At 38.6% G+C, this 17,960-nt stretch overlaps 4 protein-coding genes across 5 annotated transcripts; 1 reads left to right on the top strand and 3 right to left on the bottom strand.

The window, feature by feature from the left end:
* The first annotated feature begins 2,171 nt into the window (after positions 1–2,171).
* LOC121808464 (glucose-1-phosphate adenylyltransferase large subunit 1, chloroplastic-like) lies at positions 2,172–5,249 on the top strand. 2 transcript variants are annotated; one of them, XM_042208979.1, is made up of 15 exons: positions 2,172–2,397; positions 2,467–2,580; positions 2,643–2,816; positions 2,886–2,978; positions 3,086–3,169; positions 3,239–3,294; positions 3,518–3,611; positions 3,683–3,795; positions 3,885–3,957; positions 4,033–4,113; positions 4,249–4,335; positions 4,446–4,550; positions 4,625–4,731; positions 4,811–4,871; positions 4,950–5,249. In XM_042208979.1, exons 1-15 carry the CDS (start codon positions 2,197–2,199, stop codon positions 5,049–5,051), a joined length of 1,545 nt encoding a protein of 514 aa, XP_042064913.1. In that variant the 5' UTR covers positions 2,172–2,196; the 3' UTR covers positions 5,052–5,249. The 2 variants fall into 2 exon arrangements, with proteins under 2 accessions (XP_042064913.1, XP_042064922.1); XM_042208988.1 differs by having other exon boundaries at positions 2,183–2,386.
* A 144-nt stretch (positions 5,250–5,393) lies between these two features.
* Positions 5,394–7,709, bottom strand: LOC121808483 (3-dehydrosphinganine reductase TSC10A-like). The gene is made up of 3 exons (XM_042209011.1): positions 7,065–7,709; positions 6,487–6,634; positions 5,394–6,056 (listed from the first exon to the last, which is right to left on the bottom strand). Exons 1-3 carry the CDS (start codon positions 7,599–7,601, stop codon positions 5,767–5,769), a joined length of 975 nt encoding a protein of 324 aa, XP_042064945.1. The 5' UTR covers positions 7,602–7,709; the 3' UTR covers positions 5,394–5,766.
* A 3,095-nt stretch (positions 7,710–10,804) lies between these two features.
* Positions 10,805–11,887, bottom strand: LOC121808490. Its single transcript, XM_042209021.1, has 2 exons — positions 11,422–11,887; positions 10,805–11,337 (listed from the first exon to the last, which is right to left on the bottom strand). Exons 1-2 carry the CDS (start codon positions 11,545–11,547, stop codon positions 11,059–11,061), a joined length of 405 nt encoding a protein of 134 aa, XP_042064955.1. The 5' UTR covers positions 11,548–11,887; the 3' UTR covers positions 10,805–11,058.
* A 1,142-nt stretch (positions 11,888–13,029) lies between these two features.
* LOC121808475 (NEDD8-activating enzyme E1 catalytic subunit-like) lies at positions 13,030–17,138 on the bottom strand. Its single transcript, XM_042209000.1, has 9 exons — positions 16,980–17,138; positions 16,563–16,726; positions 15,196–15,398; positions 14,539–14,771; positions 14,390–14,452; positions 14,231–14,287; positions 13,866–13,987; positions 13,648–13,765; positions 13,030–13,552 (listed from the first exon to the last, which is right to left on the bottom strand). Exons 1-9 carry the CDS (start codon positions 17,076–17,078, stop codon positions 13,265–13,267), a joined length of 1,347 nt encoding a protein of 448 aa, XP_042064934.1. The 5' UTR covers positions 17,079–17,138; the 3' UTR covers positions 13,030–13,264.
* Positions 17,139–17,960: the final 822 nt, after the last annotated feature.

Genomic DNA, 17,960 nt, shown 5'->3' with positions numbered 1-17,960 from the left:
CTGATTCATTTCATACTTCATTCATCAATAATTATATTGGCTATAGTATTGGTATTCAAATTATATGACTATGAAACTAATTACTGAAAATCTTTTAATCTTGTGTTTTATTCATAACAAACATGTTAGACTTTGTAAACAACATAAACAACTATGCAGATTAATTAAGGAGTAATTACACTTCAACTTTACCAATTCAACAAAAATAACTTAATTTTGTGTGACATTGAATGATGAAGGTGAAGCAAATAGCTTCTTGATTTAAAGGTAATGCAACAAGAAAATGAAGCAAAATGTTATATTTTCAAATTAATTTCAGTCAAATTACTAGCTAGCTATATATATATATATATACATATATATTTCGTGGGATGGTTATATTTGATCTTGGCCGTCCTTTTTTCCTCATCCAATGGATGAAATATAGTTCTAGGTTATACACTTTAGGATTGTTTTGTATATAAGACAATCCTATATATATATACACATATATAGATGTGTATGATCAAATATTAGTAGTTTAGTGAAATAACTAATACCAAATTAATAGCCATTTGATTTGGGTCATCTAATGGCCTAAAGTTAATCCAGAGTTATATTAACTAAATTTTCAAAAATAAGAAAAAATCACTAAAGGCTATTTATGTCAATCTATATTATATGTATATCTAAATCTGTCTCAAATTGAAGTTTGGCTTTTCTTGTTTCTTTCTATAGTAACTTTAATGTTGTATGTATGTATTAAGATTTCTACAATTGGCACGTATTCAAGATCTTCTACTGTGACGGCTCATCCTTCATGTCTGATATTGAGGACGTGGACCCAGTAAGTTTTTAAATTTCTTACGTTTAACCAGTAAGCACAATTAGTTAACTAATTTAACTTGCACTCTTTTAAAAATTGGATTGGACAATTCAACGTCTTCAGTCACGAACAAGTAGGCTGACCAGTCCAGTTTAGCCCTAAAATTGTACCATACCAATAGCTACATCACTTCACTAATTTTGTCGATTTCTAAAACATTTTGCAGAAGGACAACCTAACCTATAGAGGTCTATGAATTTACGATGCGATGATGGATGAGTTGCTGCGAATCGGAATGGGAAATGCTAGAAATGTATGTATTATTAAATTATAGTAACTTTGGATTAAATAAATTCTAAGTTCTATTTGATTGTATTAATTTATATTTTCTCTATAGGCTTTATCGTCCGGCACTTCGGCAGGTGGACTAGCCACAATTTTACATTGTGATAGGTTTGAAGCCTTGTTTCATAATACAACTAGGGTGAAATGCGTATCGGATTCAGGATTTTTTATACACGGGTAAAGACTATCTAAACTAATTACCTAATTATCAATATAAATTTTATTAGAGTATAAAATTGTAAGTTATGCCGTTGATTAATTTTATTTGGCTCACCAGAGAGCATTTTCTGGGCGCTGATGTCAGAGAAAGCAGCTTCTTTGGTGTGGTATCAAAACATGTATGTAGTCTTCTTATTTCATTTTACTTTGTTATATAATCTAGTACATATTGTTAAGACGTATATTCATATATTTATTCATATTTTTTGCTATCTTGTACTTGCGTCTGATTCTCAAATTATATTGAGCATGAGATTAATTAGTCAAACTCTTTTAATCTTTATTTTTATTCATAACAAACATGTTAGACAGTAAAGAATATGCAGATTAATTACAAAATGTGCACTTCAGGTTTACCTATTCAACAAAAATAGCAGCCTCATTTTGTGTAAGGGGAGCAAATAGCTTCTTGATTTACAGTTACAGGTGCTTCTCTTAATTAAACCAAGCAAAATGTTATTTTCAAATTAATTTTCAGCCAAATTATTCCACAAGCATTAAAAACTCAACAATAGACTTGATTTGCCTGGTATGTTCATATTAACCAGTAAGCAATTACCCCCCAAAAACAGAAAAGGAAAAAAAAAAACAAGTAATGAATTTTTCCACCTACTTTCAAATCTTTACCAGTTTTTAAATGTTTAAAGTAGTAGTAGTAGTAACCAGTTTAATAAAATAATGTATCACAAGTATGCAATTAAAAGGTTGACATGAATACAAAAGAAAAATTGGTGGACTGGATTGAATGTGGATAACGTGGCTCAGTGCCTCAATGGCATGCAACACACACAAACAAATACATCCATTGCAGAAACTAGGCTATTACAATGGCAGTCACTGCCGACGGCTGCGTATCCCTGTCCGCCACAGGGCAGCTGCACCGCCCCGCCACCTCTTATCCTCGAAACAGGAGGCTAGTGAAGTCCGGCAATGGAGAATTCATGGGGCAGAAGCTCAAGTTTGCACCAAGGAGGAATGGCAATGCTATTAGGAGCCATGTCTGCAGCTCACTCACAGGTGAGGCCAAGGTGAGACTCTTGTTTTTAATCGATGAAACTGTTGGTTAATGGGGACTGATTTATGAGAGGTTTTGGCAGTTGAGGGACATGGAGATGGAGAAGAGGGATGCGAGGACTGTTGTCGCCATTATCCTCGGAGGTGGAGCAGGCACGCGTTTGTTCCCACTCACCAAGCGCCGTGCCAAGCCAGCTGTGAGTAGTACATCAACAATGCATTTCTCAGTGGTTATGGATTGTGATAATGCGTGATTTAGGTTCCAATGGGAGGAGCGTATAGGCTAATCGACGTGCCAATGAGTAACTGCATCAACAGTGGGATCAACAAAGTGTACATTCTCACTCAGTTCAACTCAGCATCACTCAACAGGCATCTTGCAAGAGCTTACAATTTCGGAAGTGGTGTCTCATTCGGAGATGGCTATGTTGAGGTAAATGTGAGAATTAACGCAGATGAATGTAGTCGAGTATGATTATTGATGAGTAACTTACTATGGCAGGTTTTAGCTGCCACTCAAACTCCAGGACAGGCAGGTAAAAGTTGGTTTCAAGGCACTGCAGATGCTGTGAGGCAATTCCACTGGCTTTTTGAGGTATGAGAATTCTGCTTCTCGACGATTATGTATCTAGCGTTTGTTTGGATGGAAAGATGATCGGCTCCATGTCAACATACCTGCAAAATGTAAAAAATGCTCTGCAGGATCCAAGAAGTAAAGATATCGAAGATGTTCTCATTCTATCTGGTGATCACTTGTACAGGATGGACTACATGGACTTTGTTCAGGTAAGCTACAATACAATGATGTAGCGCAACATTTATTTATTTGAAGCATTAACATGTTGGTTTTTGCAGTCTCACCGCCAAAGTGGGGCAGATATTACTTTATCATGTTTACCTATCGATGAAAGGTATATCGTTTTTTCACAACATTTCATTTATAAACAGTTTTCAAGAAATATAAGTAGTTGCTAAGCATTATGTTCCTGTTAGCAAGTTTCAGTTTCAGTAGAAATCGATTTCCACGGCCAAGCATCCTTGCATTTGTTTAGTCCACATCAGTAACTGTCGACTTTGGTGTTTCCTTGTGCACAAATACAAGTATTTCATGAAATTCATCTCGTTTCATGATAGGCGTGCCTCAGATTTTGGTTTGATGAAGATTGACAATAAAGGAAGGGTCCTTTCATTCAGTGAAAAACCGAGGGGAAATGAGTTGAAAGGAATGGTAATTTTGGTTACATATACTTACTCCTTTCCTAAGTTATGGATGGGAGAAATTATAGTGGTAAATTTCAGGCAGTAGACACAACAGTTCTTGGACTCTCACAAGAAGAGGCAGAGAAGAAGCCTTATATAGCCTCAATGGGAGTTTATGTCTTTAAGAAGGACATACTTCTCAATCTTTTAAGGCAAGTATAAAACTCACTTGAATACAATTATCTGTGTTATCAAATATGTCAAGGCTAAGTTAGTGCTGTCTGCGGTTCCGTTTCTTAAGATGGCGTTTCCCAACTGCGAATGACTTTGGTTCAGAAATAATCCCTGCATCAGCTAAAGAGTTCCATATTCAGGTCCTCTAAAGATTCCTTCACTAACACACAATAAGTACTTCAAGAATACAATTTCACCACTACGTGTGTCTGCAGGCTTATCTATTTAACGACTACTGGGAAGATATCGGGACAATACGTTCCTTTTTTGAAGCAAACCTAGCCCTCACAGAACATGTAAGATTCCTAAAGTGCAAAGTTTTTCTCTATAAAGATGTCATCGTCACTTAAGCTCTCGTAGATGATCGACATGGATGAACGATGTATAACTTAATATTGATGTTTTTCTCTTGCAATGTTTTGTCAATTCAGCCACCAAGATTCAGCTTCTATGATGCTACAAAGCCAATCTACACATCTAGAAGAAACTTGCCACCATCAAAGATAGATGACAGCAAGGTTTCACACTTTCTGCATGACCGGGAGTCTTAAAATTGCACACCACACCACTTTCAAAAGCCACTCCAAGGAGATTCTACTCTGTATCAACATCTATTTTTGTTTTGCAGATTGTTGATTCTATAGTTTCACATGGTAGTTTCTTGACAAGTTGCTTAGTCGAGCACAGTGTTGTTGGTATCCGTTCACGCATAAACTCCAATGCTCATCTAAAGGTTAGATTTTACCTGTTTCAGAGTTCGGTAGTTTGTCCACATTAGGTGTTTCCTAAGCTTGGTGGTTACTGCAGGATACAGTGATGCTCGGGGCTGACTTCTACGAAACTGATTCAGAAATTGCTTCTTCTTTATCAAAGGGGAAAGTACCTGTAGGAATTGGAGAGAATACAAGAATCAAGTACAGACAGTTTGATTTATGAGTAAATCCTCGAAAATTCTCTCACATTATTTTCATTCTCACATTTCTCCATTTGCAGAGAATGCATCATTGACAAGAATGCTCGAATTGGTAAGAACGTCGTCATTGAAAATTCAGAGGTAAGTTTCTCTCAGAATGCTTACCAGCAGCTATTGCCTTTCTTGATCAAGCACTCACCATGTCTTGATTATTTGCAGGGTGTTCAAGAGGCTGACAGAACTTTAGACGGATTTTACATCCGATCGGGCGTTACAATTATACTGAAAAACGCTATAATCAAAGATGGCACAGTGATATAACAATTTTGTCTCTTTTCTGTTACATAAGAAGAGTGTCAAAGCAAGTATTCAGCAACAAAATTCAGATTTCAACAGAGCTACATTTCCATTTTGTGTATCTATTCATATAATAAAATTGTGCAACTTTTGTCTATTTCAATCAAGATTAGGAACATGGATCACTGCTTAACTGAATGCATACTGTTTTTTCTTGAATAACTGCAGGAATTAGATCCTTGTTATCCTTGTTGTAATCTGTTCGATAACGAAATCGAGATATAAATGAGAGAGAAGGAGAATGTAATCAGATTTTGGCAAGATACTGAATTCTGGGATATTAAAAGCTACTATGAAGCACAACCATTAGGAGAATGTAATCAGATTTTGGCAAGATACTGAATTCTGGGATATTAAAAGCTACTATGAAGCACAACCATTAGACAGAAATCCAGAAAAATCACAGAAAATATCATGGTCAATTTTGGCCAATACAATCATTTCATCCTACCATAACAAGTTAGAAAGATTTTAAGTGATACAAACACCGGGAGCATGCAGTTGTTCGAGTTTTAGCTTCTTCCCCGCATGATGAACGGAGGCGCAGTGAGACGACTGCAGCAAGCGAAAACACTCAAACAAGACGCATGACTATCAAGAACTCAAAACTTGAGTCTTTCGCTGCCAAGGTACCCCTTTGTGGGCACGGAGTATAAAACTCAGAGATCCATGGAACCAACTACTTCTTTGCATGCCATTTTGCGATGCTGCTGAACCAATTCCACTGAAAAACTAAGCCGGCCAAACGCATAATACCAGCAGTCATTACCTCCACAAATGCATCCACATACGATCTCTGAGGGGATAAACCAGCCGTGGCAACAGTAAGTAATTTTCCTTCCAAGTTGCAGGGGACCATAAACGTGCCTGACTGGATTCCTTTCAGAGATTTTAGAGCAACTTCCTCAGCTTTCATTGCGCCAGAGGAAGCTGCTATTATGCTAGTCAGCTGTGGGCGTCTCTTGTTCTCTGTCATCGGGAGGAAATGTCAATGAGGGTTGAGATACACTATGTCCAAATAATAAAAAGGTAAATTTACAAAAATACTAAGAACTTAGTGTTGCAATAGTGTGATGCAACTATAAGAAGTTTTGCTCCAGAACCTCTACCACAAGATGATAATAGCTCTTTAGTATATATTACGCACCCTCGATACATTCATTCATTAATTAAATTTACACATTGTGCTGGAGGAAGAAAACTTCTTGTTTTGCTCTTTACTTTTTGTCAAACAACATCACAATACCAGCATTAAAAACTAGTAAATGGTATAGAATCTGCAAGTAATAACACATACGAAATATAAATCCGAGATGCATGTTGTGCAAGCAAGAAATAACAAGTAGTAGATTATTCACGCTGAGCAATTCCAAGTGGAATATAAGGACAAATTCTATACCTTCTGCAAAACCAGGAGTTTCAGTGTCCGGAGGGAAAATGAGGCTGAGATGAATGTCGTCTGCTATAACCTCGTGTTGCAGCGCTTCAGCCAAACCCTTGAGGCCAAACTTACTCGCCGAATAAGCTGTGTAGCCATAAATTCCAACCTGAAATAATGAGCTATGCCAAGGTGAGAAAAAACATACTACAAATACCAGTCACCAATTATAATATATGGACTGCAAACAACGCATATATCAGCTCGCTCGTTTAGCTTCATATCAAACTTCAAAGTATCAAACAGTTTATAAATAGCCCAACTTCCCCAAATCAGCCCATCACTTGAACTGCATACATTACAGTAATTCTCAGTTTCACACAAACACACACACATCAGCTCCTTTAACTTCATATCAAATTATCAAACAGTTCATAAAGAGCCCAACTTCGACAAATCAGTTCATCACTTAAACTACATACACTACACAGTATAGAGCAACCGTAAATCATAGTTCTGAAACATGAGATCCGTTCAATCAAAGATCTCATTTTTATTAAAAAGGAAACCTTTTCGACAACTAAATTAGCGAAATTTACCTGGCCCGCCTGCGACGACATAATCGCAATAGAACCGGGCCCTTTCTCGGCCCGATTGCTCTTCATCCCGGGCAAAGCGGCCTTGATCAAATGAAAAGTCCCCGTGAGATTCACATCGATCATGAACTTAATCTCCTCCACATCCTGCTCCTCCAGCTCCTGCGGCACGTACACCCCGTGATTGCACACGAGCACGTCGATCGGGCCGGCCTCCTCCACGGCGCGCTTGACGGCGCCGTAGTCCCTGACGTCGGCGCTGAAGGCCCTGACATCGCGGCCGGTGGCGAGCCTGATGGAGTGCTGCGCCTCCTCGAGGCGGGCGGCGTTGCGCGCGAGGATGGTGACGTGGGCGCCGCGCTGGGCGCAGAGGCGCGCGAGGGCGAGGCCGATGCCACTGGAGCCGCCGGTGATGAAGACGTGGCGGTTCTTGATTGGGACGCGGACGGGCTTGGGGCGGACGATGAGGAAGAGGATGAGGAGGATGAAGAGTGGAATGGAGAGGAGGAGTGAGAACAAGGAGAAGTACGCTTCCGCCATTGGTGAGTTGGATGAAAATGGTTAAAAATCAAACTTCCTTTTTCTCAGTAACAGTGAAATCCAATTGAGATTTTAGGAGAAATTGAAAACTAAGACTGCTTGATTTGTGCCTCTGGTTTAATTGAGAGAAAATAAAAAATGGATAAATCTATTTTTTTAAAGGAAACGGATCAAAATGAAAAGAGTTTAATGAGGTAGTTGTTGTATTTGCTTAGGGACAAAAGGTGATTCGCTCACCCCAGGCGCCCCCATAACCCGGCCTGACATCGCTATGGAGGGGTTCAAACACGGTACCTCAGCGGCCCATTAGGTGGGAGGAACTTACACTGGTAACCAGCACACAAGGAGCCACCACAGTGGTGAAACTCCCACACTGCGGCTGCCAGCATTCGATCCTGTCTGCTTAGGGACAATCTACCACCCAGGAACCAACTGAGTTAAGCCCGTGCGGGCAGTTGTTGTATTTGCTTGATTCTTGCCTTTGTGGTTTGATTGAGAGAAATTAAAATCAAAAGTTTAACAAACTAAAATCGAAGGGAGTATAAGATCATCCGTAATGGCGGACGTCCGCCACGAAATTCCCGCAAAAAACTAAAATCGGAGGGAGTATAAGAGCATCCGCAATGGCGGACGTCCACGCAGAATTCACACGGCGTGCGGGAATTCAGTGGCTGACGTCCGCCATTGCGCGTCCCTTCCACGGATACGGAATTCCGCGAAGGAATTCGCAGTTCCGTGGCCATCGCTGGAATTACGCGGGGAATTCCGCGCGGACGTCCGCCATTGCGTTGACGCCCGCGTAATTCCCGTTTAATGCATTAAATGTTTTTTTTTCGGTTCCTATATATACATCCCGTTGAACTTCATTTCATTCGCACCACTTGTATTAACAAGTTTCTCTCTCTCTAAATTTCTTTTATATATTCGTAATGACCGGTAGTTGTAGTGGTAGTGGTGGTGGTGGTGGTGGGCATTATGAACACATGATGCGGATGATACACGCACGTGTGCGGGAGGCCGCTGAGAGGGAGGAACAAGCGGCCGTAGCGCCAGCGGTGCCTCGACCCATCCATCGTCGCACTATAGTCTCCCGGGATCACTTCCCTGCCCACAGGCGGTTGTACGAGGATTACTTTGCGTCGGAGCCACGGTTTGGGGAGAACCTATTCCAGCGACGGTTTAGGATGCATCAGCCGCTCTTTATGCGTATCGTGAGCGCTTTGGAGCGTCGATACGGGTATTTTAGGGTGCGGGAGGATGCGGCTGGTAAACCCGACCACACGCCAATTCAGAAGTGCACTGCCGCAATTAGGCAGTTGGCATACGGAGGTTCGGCCGACATGTTCGACGAGTACTTCCACATCGGCGAGACGACTGCGCATGACTGCCCGAAGTATTTTTGTCAGGGCGTTAGAGAGATTTCCGGGGATAGGTATCTTCGGAAGCCTACCCCCGAAGATTGTCAGGCTCTGCTGGATATGCACATGAATCAGCATGGGTTTCCGGGGATGTTAGGCAGCATAGATTGTATGCACTGGGAATGAAAGAACTGCCCCGCTGCCTGGAAAGGGATGTACACTACTGGTTTCAAGGCCAAGAATCCCACGATGATCCTTGAAGCTGTAGCTGACTACCGGCTGTGGATTTGGCATGCCTATTTTGGAGTAGCCGGGTCGAACAACGACATCAATGTCCTCCAGTCGTCGCCCATTTTCAACGACCAGTGCATGGGCGTCGGTCCGGCCGTCAACTTCGTCGCCAACGGCAACCAGCACAATATGGGCTATTATTTGGCGGATGGGATATACCCGATGTGGCCCGTCTTTGTGAAGACGATCAGGTGTCCTGCACGACTGTGGTATGTTGACAGCATCGCCGACATCATGTACGCATGTATTATCATGCACAACATGATTGTTGAAGATGAAGGTCCAGCACTGACTGAGTGGACCAACGAGGACGCTGATGCTGAGGGTCCAAGCCACGGCGTGGCCACTGACAATGTCCGCATGGGAATACCCCACGACGATGTCGATCGAGTCCGTGCATTCGCCGATATGCGCTAAAAATAAGCCCATGTTCGACTCCAGAACGATATTATTGAAGAAGTATGGCAGCGGAGGGGTCGTCGTTAATGTGGGGGTGAAGCATTATTGAAATATATTTTTTTAATTTGGTGAAATGTACTTTTCTTTTTTTTATTAATAGAATATTTTTTCCCTATTTGTGTCGACTATTTAATTCCGTAAATTTCTTACTTCCGAAAATTGTTTAATTTGTAAATTTGTGAATTTTTTTAATTATTGGAATTCTGCCACTGTGCAGTGGGAATTCCTTATGACATGGCAGGAGGTGTTTTTGGGAATTCCGCACCACTATGGATGCTCTAAGAAAGAGTTGTTGTATTTCTTGATTGTTTTGTGTTGGATCGGTTAGTTATGAGACTGTCTAAAAACTGTAGTAAATATGACTACGGAGGTATTGCAGATTGTATGGTGCCATTAATCCTTCAGAATTGAGTTTGGCTTTCATTATCCATCGTTTTCCTTCTAGCAACGACATATCTGATCTCACGAATTCCGTAGTTCACACACAAAATTGACATTATTACTTTCAACATGTTTAATCTTAATAGTGGGGTTAGAGTTCAACTCACGTCTACAAATTCAAATTTCTGTCATCGCCGTAGATCCAATTTTGCAGTGATTATTGGAATTGTTGGATCCTATATGATTTAAGAAAATTGACTAAAATAAACTACAACAAAAACACTATCAATTCTTGTTCGGTGAAATTTGTGTAAAATAATCCGAAAAGCATTTTGAATAAATCGATTAATAACATGATTTTCTAATTGTGTGCCCAATCTGGCAGGGATTTCTCAATTAACTTTTTCACTAAATTTAGATTCCTGCCACAATACAAAAATATCCCAAAATAAATTCATGGGCTCAATCATATCCAACTTCATATTTTTCTTTGTACCCCCACCAAAAAAACAGTACATAAAAGTTGGTTTACAATACTAGTACTATAATGTATAGTATTATTGAATTATTATTGTAGTTTGTGGGTCAGTTTCATTAATTAGTACATATATAAGCTATGTAGAATACAGTTCATAGGCTACTAGACAAAGTTATCTACCCAGTTGGTACTTGTCATATAATTAATTTCATAAAATTACTAATAAGATGGAGGAGTAACTCTTACCAACGAAGTCATTATTCCAAATATTCATATCAATAAAAAAAAATGTAGTACAAAATTAGAGGGTACATACAATTCGAAAATCCTAAAAAAGACATGAAACTAAAAAAAATTACTTTTCCTCTAGACTTGCTGAAACAGTAGCCAAAAAATACTATGCATCTTTCATCTATCAACAAATTCCACAACCTGTTATTTATTTGAATTATGCATCACATTTCTTGAAACATCACCACAACAATCAAGATCAAAATCTTGTAATATTAAATGAATGATCATACGATGGATTAATGATGATGGTGTCATGAGGCTGCAGCCCTCTTGAGCCATGATCATTAGAAGGGCTCTGAAATTTGTTCCCCATGAATTTTGCTTGCCTCACACTCTTTCGTCTCGAATTCGACGTCGAACGAGGGATGAAAACCCCGGTGCCTTTGCTCTCCCTCTTGCTACTTTGGTGATGATGATCATAGCTGAAAAAGGATGCACCTTGTGTTGCTGGATTGTTTGCTTGAGTACTCAAAGCCTTCAAAAAAAATTCAAGAATTTGAATTTAGTATATTCAAGTTTGAACTTGATTTTGTTAGTAAGTTAACTGTAGATTGAATACCTGAAGATTTAGGGGTGGAGAGTGTGAGAGGGAGAGATCATCATCATCATCCATGATGAGGAGAGAGATTTGCTTGCTCAAGTCTCTGAAGAAGACATCATCCTCCAACTCAAGAGCTGCTTCCATGTCTGAGTTAGTATGTGTTGTGTGTGTTTTTTTTCACTTTATTTTCTTGAAATCTGAGAATTTTTTTTCTTTCCTTTTCTCCAGTTGAATCAGATACTGAAATGATTTAAATAGGGAGAGAAATTGGAAAAAGGCAAATGGATGATGGGATCCCTAGTAGAGGGTTTATGAGATAGGGCATGTGAATTGGTGGGGTCCCACCACACTATATCTATATTTATATCTCTATAGGTAACAATTTTACCCTACCAGTAAAAAAAAATCAATTATTTTCTTAGACGTTAATTTCAACCATCAGATATCATCGATGGGTCAAGGACTCCAAGACCTTCGACTTCAAACATTAACCATTTTACCAATAGGTCTAACTTATATATATTGTATTATTATTATTGTTACTACTGTGTGTGTGATATGATATTATCCAGTTGTGGGATAGTTAAAGCCCCACAAACCAGATGATCTGATCCAGATATAGAGTTGAATGTGATGAGGGCCATATATACTTGGTTGTGATTGTACAAGCACTTTTTCCTCTCATCCACTTCTTATATTTCACATCTTATTCTTTGGGAACAATTTAAATATTTTAAGTTGCATCACACTAGTAAGTCATAAACAATTGTTTTATACTCCATTTCCTTATCTGACTTCAAAGTAAATCAAGATATACATTGATTCAACATGGACACTAGAAAAATCAATCGCAACCCCACACTTCAAAAGAAAAGAAATGGAATCATCTCTTTTTTGACAACTGAGATGATGATTGTATGTATCTAACTTTTTGCTACAATTAGTCCACATTCTTGATTTCTGATGATTGTAATTCCATCATACTCTCCAAACCTAAGATTAGGAAATGAGCAATTAACATCTACCCACTAAGATCTTCATAATTGACTAATGATGCATCTTAGGCCATATGCTAATTTATTACACCCCTTGTCCAGCTAAGATTGCGTACAAACGAAGTACGAGTATCAATCCAGATCAAAATCGACAGATTTGATTCCGATAGATGGAAAAGGAGGGCTAGGGGCGAAAGTTTCTAATCCGAAAAATAGCCAAATAAAACTCCTCTATTTACAACTAGTGTGTAACATGTCATTCCTCTATATAAGAATAAAACTAACTTATCATTTCCATATAAAATACTAGTATGAAGATAACCCAGTGGTCCAGTGCCACACTGGTTCTGTCCAAAATATATATAAAGACATTGCTTTATACAGAAGAACTGTGTATATCAAATATAACAACAAAAATTCCAGTTGCAATAAATTCTAGCCACAAGACCACAGCTAATTACCAGACCAACTTAGTGACTTTCATCTCCAGAGTTGGTATGATGTGTGGAAATTTTGTGGCCATAACTTATATTGGCCACAAACTTACACTCATAAGGACCATCACAGGCTCACAGCACAGCTAGGTACTACAAGATCAAAAGAAGGGAGCCAGAATACGTGCTCGTATCGCTTGCACAAATCGAAGCAAAATCTCAATTTTCATTGATGTATCAGTTGATGAAGTAAGTTCATGGTATAAGAAAAATGAGAGGATGCTAAGCAATCAGCATCCTGCTTTTCATGAATTCTTCATATATTGACTACAAATTATGAGATCGAAAAGGGACATCTATGCTACTACTATGCAACTGGATGAACAATTTCGATACCTCTTGAGATGGAATGCCTGAAAGTGGAATGTGAGGTTATGCCCCACCGGCCATATCAATATCTGCAACCCCGTCAACCCCCTTGAATGCAATGCGTAACTTCCTCATACAAGACTGCTTCTTGTCACCCTTGCCTGCCATGCCATTAACATTAACAATATCCCTCGATACTCCATTCATTAGATCAAATAAAGGAATATCCAGGTTAGATCGAGTCTCCTTTTCTAATTCAGGAGGTGCCTGCATGTATAACTTTTCCCCCCTGTATGAGACGCTCACTCTAGTCAGGAGTAGACGAGGGTGATCTTCCAGTTGATTGATGAACTGTTGCAGGGCATGATTAAAAAATCAGTATGTGACAGCAGTTAAAATTACTGATGCAAAAGCAATCCAGGTTATAAGAATAAGTGTTGAAGTACCTTTTTTAAAGTAACAGACTTCTCCAACTCGATTAGAACACCGGGACCACAAACAAGGCAATCTGCTTCCTTCTCAAACTCTGTAACTTTAATATGAAGACCTTCCACTCCATTATACCTGTGAACGGAATTGCGGTAATCTTAGTAAAGATAGAAGGAATTAGAAATATCTGCAAGACCATTTGCACGTAAACAAAATCTAGAAGTCAGAGATATACGTTAAATAATTAGACAGTGACTTGGTGCATCCAGAAACAATTTTCAAGGTCTCCAAAGCACAAGCAGCTGAGATAATAGCATTCGTGGAAGCTATAGCGGGGATAATATTTTTAACCACACCCTGTAAAGAAAGCAAAGTGTTATCTCATTAACAATATGGTCATAAGCATCTAATGTAAACTATTTGCACAAACATGGATATTCATATTACAGTTGATGGGTTGATGATGAAACCTTTCACTAAAGAAAAACAAGGTAACTATTTGAAAGCTATTGCTAGTCAAAAAAGATGTACCAAGCTACACAAAAATACTTAGTTATATGAAAACGGCTCAAAGGTAAAAACCGAAAGCAACTTTCTCACCTGAGTCAAAGAGTATGTAACTCCAGGAATTCCAAAAAGTTCAGCCCTCTGGACAGCCTGTTGAGAAACAGATGAATCAAAAATAGGAGAAATAAGAAAAACAATAATTCCAATATGTTCAATTGAAAGATAGATTCCTATTGTTTATTACGGTATTACCTCTGAATAAACCCATTGCATGTCTTCAGGATTATCTGGATCAAAGCTTTTGCGACCATGGACCTGATAAAATATTATCGGGATGAAAAACGTAAGCAAAGGCACCACCAAGCAGGAAAACATAGACAAATACTAAGTTATATGCTTACTTCATTCCATTTAATCAAATGGGCATATTCAATACAATGAGCAGCATTCCTTGGTGTTTCTGCCAAAGTGCATAGAGGGAATTTTACTTGCGGAGGGAATAGCCAAATAGTACACTGAAAACATGGGGTTGTTCCTGGAATTATAATCCTGGCATGGCCCTTGAATCCTTCAGTTCCACCATCCACCATAGGTTTGACAGTTTCTTCTCGAGGATTATCGTCAGAATCATACTCTTGTTAAAGAGAAAAAACACAAACTTAAGTACATCAGAATTGCAAATAGACAACAGGAGACTCTGATCATATTCAATGCCAGAAGAATATACAAAATTATGTTTTTCAATGTGCATCTGTATTTTAGGGTTAAAAGATTGGCTCATATTGAACAAGATCTACTAATATGTAGAAATTTAAGTTCATCATATCAGTTTGTATGCGTGATATTTAGTACATTGAATAAATAGCAAAACTCAAACAACCGACTGTAAAATACAATTTGTAAAGGATGGCCCAGCAGTAAAATAGATACGGCAGATACATAAAAGTAGGTATAGGTATGAGATGAAATGGATAAAATAGCCTTCTCCAACTAAGGAAATGAAGAGAAAACTTTGGGTCAACTTATTCCAGGTCCTCAGCATTGCATGGCAAACTTACCTAGAAAGCCACAAGCTACTTCATTTATGTAGCTCCGAGCCTCAATAGAATCGAGCCCAAGGACAATTATGCTGAAATCACTATAAAAGTCCAATGGTTTGTCTTCGATGCGGCAGAAATGTGGTGTAATATTTACACCATTAACTCTTTCCATAACTCGTTTAGCAGCCACTTCAGCCTTTGGCTTTCCTACATCTTCAAGTCTACACAGAGGATACAGGCAGGACAACTTTTTAGCATGAAAAAAAATATAGAAACAATTGTGAATAGAAGATATTGTGCATGGAGACGGATGGAAAATTAGCACAAATATATAACAAATGAATTTTTTTACTTTGTATCATATAAAAAATAAAAATGAGCCCTTTAGATCATGTCAACTGACAGTTGATACCCAATCTGGAGCTCAAAATCCAGATAAACTTCGCTATGTCAGTGAAGATCTTTATGACTAGCATATCACTATAGCTCGAGCAACTGAAATCTGCTAGAGTTTAGTGACTGGGAAGAGCAAAGACCAACCAACTCTTCAGCTTGTAACATCTGTTTTCCAAGAGATTCAGCTAGTGCATGCATTACTAGGTAAGCATAACAATCTACTAAAAGTTGAGTCCTTTCTATCTGCCAAGAGATTATACAATCTCAGCTGCAAAATGAACTAAACAGGAACAGACACTCAATGTCACATAACCAGTTTTAACAACCTAAAGCTAGTTAAGAACTTAAGGATTACCTCACCTGAAGAACAAACAAAATTCTCCAAATCATTGGAAAAAAAGCCCTCACTTTGATTTCCAAATCATAGTAAAACAGTATTTGTATGCATTGAAAGAATTTAAATGTCAAAACTAGCATTTATAAATCAAAGAGAAAGTCTATATTATGTAAAAGTTTTGCATTCACATTGAGTTACAAGCGTTTGAGTAAGAATTTAAAAAGTAAAGGATACACGATGCAGTGATTAAATCCTAGTGTTACGTTTCAAAATCCATGATGAGGAGTTCGGCTTCATTGCCTTTTTTGTAGCTATAAAAAACCAAAAATCAGACAAAACACATGTTCCACACTAGGCACTACGTAGTATTTACTCACTATATAAAATCCTGTTAATTCAAAGCGTGAAAACATGTTGGCAAAACTTTTCACTATATTTATCTACTGAGCAAAGCACCTATACATACATTAGAGTCCTAATTGAACTAGGAAAGCAGATAGATTACCTATACAATCCTAACAATTACAAAGAAACAGACGAATTAAATCATCAATGGAGGTGATTATCAAGATTTTACAGTCGCGCTTGATCAATTATGGCCACTGATGTGTAGCAACAATACAAGCACAAAACCGAGAAGCATCAAACACACCTGAAGAGGAACTGACGATTAAGGTTGGTAACCTCAATCCGGTCCATATCGATTACATCAAGATTCCGAAATCCAGTTAGAGCCAAGTCCTTGAGCAATTCGCAGCCCAGCCCACCTGCCCCCACCACCAACACCTTCACATACTCTTTTATATCCTCTCTCAGCTGCAACAGTCGGAAATTTCATCATCAGCAATACTTCAAAAGGTTGAAAAATAACGCACTCCACCTGTTTGAAGAAACTGCTAACCTAAGACAAAACAAAATTAAAGAGAAATCTGCCAGTTCCTGGGCCCAATTTTCCTCCTTTAACATGAAGATAAGTTTCAACAGCCAAACAAGTATTGCAATGTGGCAAGTTTCGCACAAGCAACACGAATATGAATATAATATATATACAGAGAGAGAAGGGTTTTACTTCTTGGCCGGGCTCGAAATTCGGGCCAACGAGGTGACCGGGGCGGAGGAGAAGCTTATCGAGGTCTCTTGATCTGCTGGGCTGAGGCACCGCCGCCATTGTTGCAAAGCTTCCTTAATTATTTCTGCTCTTCGCGAAATTGTAAACAAAGTTCTTCAAATATAAAGTCCCTCTGCAGTGATTTCTTATACTCTGCGTGCAGTTATTATGTTTTTTTTTTGGGTAAATGGTCTAAAAAGTCACAAATTTTGGAGGAAAGTTTGGTTTTTCCCGGCGACTATAAAAGTTGCGCCTAAAGTCACGAACTTTATCGGATCGTGCAAATTTTCTAAACTACCCGACCCAGTGGCATATTTCCGTTAAAAACTTATCTCACGTGGCATGCCGAAGACATGACTTGACAAAATTTCTGGCTTAACCCTAAACTCAGGTAATATAACCTCTTTTTGGCTGATTTCGAAAGCGCAACCCCAATTCAATCGATGAAAAACGTAATCGACAAGAGTGAAATCGTCGACAAACGGTTTAGGGATGAAATCGGCGACGTGTGAAGAAGATTCAATAAAAAAAAGCATAAAACGACGTCGTTTTGTGCCCAGTCAAAATTTTTGCCAAGTCACGCCTCTGCCATGCCACGTGGGATATGTTTTTAACGGAAATATGTCGTCAGGTTGGTAGTTTGGGAAATTTGCACGATCCGATAAAGTTCGTGATTTTAGGCACAACTTTTATAGTTTGTGAGAATAACCAAACATTCCCAAAGTTTGTGACTTTTTAGGCAATTTTCCCTTTTTTTTTACTAGTATTTATTTTTTCTTCAAACCAAAGCGACTTTAGATTTGGCAAATAGCTTCAATATTACGCTGAAGCGTTACTAGTTCAGAATATACGATTTAATCCAAATTTGACTTTAAATAATTATGAAAATGTGTATATATAACAATGTTATTTATCTATTAAAAATGTACTGTATGACGAATT

The sequence above is a fragment of the Salvia splendens genome, chromosome 1 (assembly GCF_004379255.2).
Source record: "Salvia splendens isolate huo1 chromosome 1, SspV2, whole genome shotgun sequence".
Lineage (NCBI taxonomy): Eukaryota > Viridiplantae > Streptophyta > Magnoliopsida > Lamiales > Lamiaceae > Salvia > Salvia splendens.
Note: the sequence above shows the minus strand (reverse complement) of the source record. Positions and strands in the feature narration are given on the sequence as shown.

Bases quoted from the DNA above. Each gene is read 5' to 3' on its own strand.
- LOC121808464 (XM_042208979.1), top strand. From the start codon at position 2,197: ATGGCAGTCACTGCCGACGGCTGCGTATCCCTGTCCGCCACAGGGCAG. The intron at 3,796-3,884 runs GCAAGTATAAAA...CCGTTTCTTAAG, and splicing joins ATACTTCTCAATCTTTTAAG to ATGGCGTTTCCCAACTGCGA. The intron at 4,732-4,810 runs GTACAGACAGTT...CTCCATTTGCAG, and splicing joins GGAGAGAATACAAGAATCAA to AGAATGCATCATTGACAAGA.
- LOC121808483 (XM_042209011.1), bottom strand. From the start codon at position 7,601: ATGGCGGAAGCGTACTTCTCCTTGTTCTCACTCCTCCTCTCCATTCCA. The intron at 6,635-7,064 runs GTAAATTTCGCT...TCATTATTTCAG, and splicing joins TGTCGTCGCAGGCGGGCCAG to GTTGGAATTTATGGCTACAC. The intron at 6,057-6,486 runs GTATAGAATTTG...TCCCGATGACAG, and splicing joins AACTCCTGGTTTTGCAGAAG to AGAACAAGAGACGCCCACAG.
- LOC121808490 (XM_042209021.1), bottom strand. From the start codon at position 11,547: ATGGAAGCAGCTCTTGAGTTGGAGGATGATGTCTTCTTCAGAGACTTG. The intron at 11,338-11,421 runs GTATTCAATCTA...TTTTTTTTGAAG, and splicing joins CTCCACCCCTAAATCTTCAG to GCTTTGAGTACTCAAGCAAA.
- LOC121808475 (XM_042209000.1), bottom strand. From the start codon at position 17,078: ATGGCGGCGGTGCCTCAGCCCAGCAGATCAAGAGACCTCGATAAGCTT. The intron at 16,727-16,979 runs GTAAAACCCTTC...CGACTGTTGCAG, and splicing joins ATTTCGAGCCCGGCCAAGAA to CTGAGAGAGGATATAAAAGA. The intron at 13,766-13,865 runs GTATATCTCTGA...TTCCGTTCACAG, and splicing joins TCACTGTCTAATTATTTAAC to GTATAATGGAGTGGAAGGTC.